Source organism: Quercus suber, unplaced genomic scaffold (assembly GCF_002906115.3).
Source record: "Quercus suber isolate HL8 unplaced genomic scaffold, Cork oak 2.0 scaffold_456, whole genome shotgun sequence".
Taxonomy (NCBI): domain Eukaryota; kingdom Viridiplantae; phylum Streptophyta; class Magnoliopsida; order Fagales; family Fagaceae; genus Quercus; species Quercus suber.
In genome coordinates, this window is record NW_027069907.1 from 534040 (window position 1) to 540418 (window position 6379).

A 6379-nucleotide genomic window follows, 5' to 3' on the forward strand; every position below is an offset into this window, starting at 1 on the left:
CATAAATCCTGTGTTGTGTTGTTTTCTTGGTTTAGTATGGGAGGATTTAGAAGTTTTTTTATTGAATCTAAGTTATTTCAGTTGGTGGTGGAGGAAGGAGGGAACTTTTATTCCCTTAAGATTTTTGAGCGAGGAAAATATTACATGCAATCGGTTTTCATGGGTAAGAGTGCAGCGCTTTGGGTGATGAGGAGTTTGGAACACACCGTGATAGGGGTTAATCCGAAGCAATTTTTCACGTTCAGGGATGGCGATACCGCTTACACTTTGCAACGGGGGTCCAACTCGTTTGGACAGTTCTTATCTGTGACAGAGCTTAAGGTAGGGGGGCTGCGAAGAACTATTATTATTCCTGCCGGTAAGTCACAAGGAGGATGGAGAACTTTTGGGATTGAATTAAGAAGAATATTGGAACCTTCCCAATATGCTTTGGGTGGACTGAATTTTGTACCATACAAGTATAAGCAGGTTCCAAAAAATCGTACTGCCAGGTCCTATGTGGAAGCTGTCAAAGCTCCAGTGCAGGCAAGGTTGAAGCCTGTTCAGCAGCCTTGTATCAAAGAGAAGGTCAAGGATGGTGTCGTGGAGAATATTTTGGAGCCTCCAAGAGATAATTCTAGCACACAGGTAGTAGTGTATGAAACTCAGGCCAGTAGTTTTCCCCTGGCAGCCGTGGGTGGTGGTAAGGGTGGGGAAGGTGGTATTAATGGTAAGGAGATTTTTGAGGAGAAAATCCCGGAAGTAAGTCAGCTCAATATTCCTTTGAAGTTTAATTCGAATTCAAAATTTGTTGAGTTTGGAAAGTTGCATGATAATAGGAAGTCACGTTGGCTAGGGAGAGGGCTGATTGTGGATGTTAATGAGTTTGGAAAGAGGCGGGTTTCCTGGGATAGAGTTAAAAGAGGTAAATTAGCTGGCAGCTGGGTAGAAAAAGAGAGTAATAAAGTTCAGAATAAAACCGTGGGGCTGGGCCCATGCACTCACAAAGCCCAAGTAACTTTGAGTAAGGCAGTGGGTCATCTGGGAAATAATGAGTCTATTTTGGGCCTGGGTCTGTCAAGCCCATGTAACTTTGAGGCTGGAGAAAGTTCTGTTAGTGGCCTTAACGTTCTGGAGACTTCTCATCAGAACTGTTTAGCTATTCCGAGCCTAAGTAGAAGTGAAACCACTGACTCGAAGAAAGTTGAGAGCTCCAATGACTCGCCCACTACAGCGGTGATGCTTGCGGTGTCGCCGATGGTGATCTCAGACATGAGCTCTTTCGTAGCAGCGACGGAAGTGGCAGGTGAGGGAGCTCAGCACAGACCGACCCATTTCGCTCCATCATCCACTGTGCCGATAGGATCAGAGGAAGTGGCGCATGCATCCCATGACCCGGTATCGGCGACCAATGACCTGAGTGGGTCGATGTCGGTGCCGGTGGTGTCCTCGGCCATGATGTCCTCTATTATTGCTCCGGTAGTGATGGGTGCCGATAATTTTGGTGGTCCGAGACTTCATACTCAATCTTACACAATGCCAGTCAAGCCAGTAGGGGCGGTCCAGGCATCCAGTGAATCGGTAATAGCCTATAGTGACCCGATGTTGTCGGCACAAGTGTCTTTGACTTCTCAGGTGGCAACGAAAGATGGGGAAGAGGATTGTGTGGGTTCGGAAGGTTCAGCCACTACATATTATGATTCTGATTCTGAGGGAGTTCATCTACCTGGCCCCACTATTAGGGAGTTGGTTGGAGACTTGGATAAGACTTGGGGTAATTCCAAAGACTGGATGATACAATTGCGTGATGGTAGACAATTAGTGCTTCCATTGTCATTGTATCGATCTCCAGATTGTATGTCAGTCTGCTCAAGTTTGGAGGGCGAGTGTGTACCAGGTAATGCTTCGATTACTAATGCAGGACAGAGGGTTAGTTGGGCAGATGAGGGTGAGGGGCTAGTAGAGTCTTCGTCTATGGATCCTGGGACAGAGACGGAGTTGTGGAAATTTGATGAAAGTTTGAGATATGGTGAGAGAGGTGATGAGCCATTGGTTGTGGTACCTTTGGCCACTGAAGGTCCGTTGGAGTTGGTGTCTAGTCATGTGAAGGAGATTGGGTGTAAGGAAAGTGTGGATAATTGTCAACTATCACAATGGGTAACCAATAGGATAAAGGCTTTTAAGAAATCGGTGGGCACTTCACTAGAAGGTTTTGAGGAACAGATTACAGGATTGTTATTAGCCTTGGAGGCTAGAAAGAAAGATAAACAGAAACTTGTGGTGGGTGATCAAACGAAGTTGGTCAAGTCAGGCCAGAAAGGGCAGAGGGAGTTGAAGAATTTGTTGTCTTCCTTGAATGTTGAGTATGATCCAAATAAAGCAAGGAGTTCAAGTACTGAGAGGGCTGTTGTGCTTTATCAATGAGTGTGAAGATTATTTCTTGGAACGTTAGAGGGTTGAATGAGCATGATAAAAGACTCAGGGTTAGAAATTTGATTAGAAAATGGGGGCCAGATGTGGTTTGTCTTCAAGAAACCAAAATGGGGCTGATTAATAGAGCGGTGATTCGTAGTTTGTGGGGTGGCCAACATGTTGACTGGTCTTATTTAGGTTCTTGTGGAGCTTCGGGTGGGGTGTTAGTGATGTGGGACACTCGGGTAGTGAATAAAATGGAGGAGGCAGTGGGGAGATTTTCAGTTTCTTGTAAGTTTGCAAGTGTGTCAGATCAGTTTGTTTGGGCGTTTACTGGTGTTTATGGTCCTAATTTACACCGAGACAGGAGGTTCTTATGGGAGGAACTTTGTGGATTGAATAGTTGGTGGAGTGTCCCATGGTGTGTGGGTGGTGACTTTAATGTGGTTAGGTTCCCTTCTGAACGATTGGGGTCTACTTCTTTCACTGCTGCTATGCGGGAGTTTTCTAATTTTATTTCAGAACAGGGTCTCATTGATCTGCCATTGCAAGGGGGTACTTTTACTTGGTCAAATTCTAGAGAAGTTGTTTCGAAGGCTAGGCTGGATAGATTCTTGTTTTCTGCAGATTGGGAGGATAAGTTTCCAACAGTTTCTCAAAGACGGATGTCTAGATTGTGCTCGGATCATTTTCCAATTGTCCTTGAGGGTGGTTCTTTTCAGAGAGGGAGTATGCCGTTTAGATTTGAGAATATGTGGCTTAAGGATGAGGGTTTTGTGGATAGGGTTCGGTCTTGGTGGGATTCCTATCAGGTCCATGGTGCACCGAGTTTTATTATGGCTAATAAATTAAAGCTCCTAAAAAGTGATCTAAAAAGATGGAATGTGGAGGTGTTTGGTCATGTTGGAGTTCGGACTAAAAAATTGTGGAAGGATTTGGGTGTTCTAGAGAATATGGAGGAGAGCCGGGGATTATCAGAGGAGGAAAGGGTAGAAATGGGAAGAATTCGTGATGAGTTAGAAAAAGCTACTCTATTGGAAGAAATATGTTGGAGGCAAAAATCTAGAGTTCTCTATGTTAGGGAGGGAGACCGGAATACTAGGTTTTTCCACCGTATAGCTAACTCTCACAAGAGGGTTAATTCTATTGATAGGCTTATGGTGGGTGGGGTGTTGTCTTCGGATCCGGTTGCTATAGCTGACTGTATTTCTCAGTTCTATAGGCAGCTTTATTCTGAGGATGTGGCTCATAGACCTGTCTTAGATGATGTGAATTTTTCTAGTATCTCAATGGAAGATGCAAGTTGGTTAGATAGGCCTTTTGAGGAAGATGAGGTGTTTGGGGTGATCAATGATTTTAATGGTGATAAGTCACCTGGCCCGGATGGCTTTTCCATGGCATTCTTCCAGTCTTGTTGGGGTGTTTTGAAAACAGAAATTATGGCTGTATTCCATAATTTTCATACTCAGGCAGTGTTTGAGAAGAGTCTTAATGCTTCGTTCCTTGCCCTTATCCCTAAGAAAGTGGATGCTGTGGAGGTCAAGGACTTTCGGCCTATTAGCTTAGTTGGTGGGATTTATAAGATTATTTCTAAGGTGTTGGCTAATCGGCTTCGTAGGGTGGCGCATGGGCTTATTTCGGATTCACAAAATGCTTTTGTGAAGGGCAGACAGATTTTGGATTCGTTTTGATTGCGTCTGAATGTATTGATAGTAGATTGAAGTCAGGAGTTCCAGGTGTGTTGTGTAAATTGGATCTGGAGAAGGCGTACGATCATGTGAGTTGGGATTTTTTAATGTATATGCTTCAGCGTTGTGGTTTCTCAGAGAAATGGAGAAAATGGATAAGGTATTGCATCTCAACTGTAAAGTTTTCCATTCTGATCAATGGTAGCCCTTCTGATTTCTTTGGAAGTTCTAGGGGGCTTCGGCAAGGGGACCCTTATCTCCATTGTTATTTGATATGGTGATGGAGGCTTTAAGTCGGATGTTAGATGTGGCTGCCTCTACTGGGCAATTCACAGGCTTTTCTGTGGTAGTATGGCTAGTCCATCAGTGATGGTGTCTCATCTTTTATTTGCAGATGACACTCTGATTTTTTGTGATGCTGAACCTTCTCAGATTGTTAATTTGAGGGCGATTCTGGCTAGATTTGAGGAGGTGTCAGGGCTTCGTATTAATTTGGGGAAATCGGAGTTGGTACCTATTGGTGGAGTGCCCAATTTGGAGGCTTTGGTGGGTCTGTTGGGGTGTGGGCAGTCTTCTTTGCCCTTGAAATATTTGGGCCTTCCATTAGGTGCAAAATTTAAGGATTTATCTGTTTGGAATCCTATTCTAGAGAGAATGGAGAGGAGATTAGCAGGGTGGAAGAGAATGTATTTATCTAAAGGGGGTAAAGTGACACTCATTAAAAGCTCACTCTCATCTTTACCTACATACTTTCTTTCCCTTTTTCCTTTACCGAGTAAGGTGGCAAAGCGTATGGAGAAATTACAGAGAGACTTTTTGTGGAATGGGATTGGTGTTGATCCAAAATACATTTAGTTAATTGGGCCAAGGTTTGTAGACCTTTGAAGGATGGGGGTTGGGTATAAGAAGGTTGGGAAACTTTAATTCTGCCTTGCTAGGAAAATGGTTGTGGAGATATGGTATGGAGACTGATGCTTTATGGAGGAGGGTTATACAGGCAAAATATGGGAACATTTGGGGTGGTTGGTGTACGAAGAAGGTGACAAGTCCTATGGGGTCAGCCTATGGAGATACATTAGAAGTGGCTGGTTGAACTTCTCTAAACTTCTAGTTTATGATGTGGGGAATGGTACTAGAGTGAAATTTTGGAAGCATGTGTGGTGTGGGGATTGTACTTTACAAGAGGCCTTTTCGGAGCTTTATTGTCTTAGTAGGTCAAAGGATTCCTCGGTAGCTGAAGTTATGGGTTGGTCTGCAGGGAGGTTTCACTGGAATGTGCAATTTCGTCGTCCACCTCAAGATTGGGAAGAAGAAGCCTTTGATCGGTTTATGGGGTTGATCTATTCTTCGACAGTGCGGGGGTTTGGCCAGATAAGGTTTGTTGGAAGCCTGCAAGGAATAGAGGTTTTGAGGTTAGAGGTTATTATAGCTCCTTCTATCCTCCTACTTTTGTTTCCTTTCCTTGGAGAATGATATGGCAATCGAAGGTTCCTCCAAGGGTAGCTTTCTTTTCTTGGTCTGCTTCCTTAGGTAAGATTTTAACAACAGATAACCTTCGTAAAAGACGAATGATAGTGCTTGATTGGTGCTATATGTGTAAGAGGTGTGGAGAGTCGGTGGATCATCTACTACTTCATTGCTCCGTAGCTTGGGAGTTGTGGTCTTTGGTTTTTTGTTTGTTTGGTCTTCAATGGGTTATGCCTCATACTGTTCTTGAGTTGTTTGAGGCTTGGCAAGGAAAGTTTGCGCGACATCGTCACAAGGATGTTTGGAAATTAGTACCTCATTGCTTGATTTGGTGCATCTGGCGTGAAAGAAATGCTAGAAGCTTTGAGGGTTGTGAACGTTCTTTGCTTGAGCTTAAGTCCTTGTTCTTACACACTCTCTTTGAATGGAGTGTGGTCTTTTCCCAGTTTTCTTGTTCTTCTTTTTCTACTTTTCTTGACCGTTGTTCTTTTGTTTCTTGATTTGTGCCCCCATAGTACATCCCCAATGTACTCGGTTTGGCAATTTTTCTATTATTAATAATATTCTTACGTTATTTATCAAAAAAAAAAAAATTTCATGTCCATGTTTTCATCACACCCAGCATATTACTTGATCATGGCGGTGAAGTGAAATTAAATGGTGGAAGAGCTTGGCATAAAGATGATCTTCATATCTTAATGACAACATCAAGTCCCTAAAATACTGTTTCTATTGCAGTTAAAAAATATATAAGTGATTGAATCTTAAACCCATTCAAACACGATGAATTTTTCTAACTTAATAGTTGTCAATTCAATTTTTTAATGAAAATG

At 43.1% G+C, this 6379-nt stretch overlaps 1 protein-coding gene across 1 annotated transcript; it reads left to right on the top strand.

Annotated features, from left to right (window-relative positions):
* The first annotated feature begins 4221 nt into the window (after positions 1-4221).
* On the top strand, positions 4222-4934 carry LOC136062819 (uncharacterized). The gene is made up of 3 exons (XM_065762387.1): positions 4222-4239; positions 4312-4425; positions 4512-4934. Exons 1-3 carry the CDS (start codon positions 4222-4224, stop codon positions 4932-4934), a joined length of 555 nt encoding a protein of 184 aa, XP_065618459.1.
* The last annotated feature ends 1445 nt before the right edge of the window (positions 4935-6379 follow it).

Excerpts from the sequence above, each read along its gene's own strand:
- LOC136062819 (XM_065762387.1), top strand. Across the intron at positions 4,426-4,511 it reads AATTCACAGGCTTTTCTGTG|ATTGTTAATTTGAGGGCGAT; the intron begins GTAGTATGGCTA and ends GAACCTTCTCAG.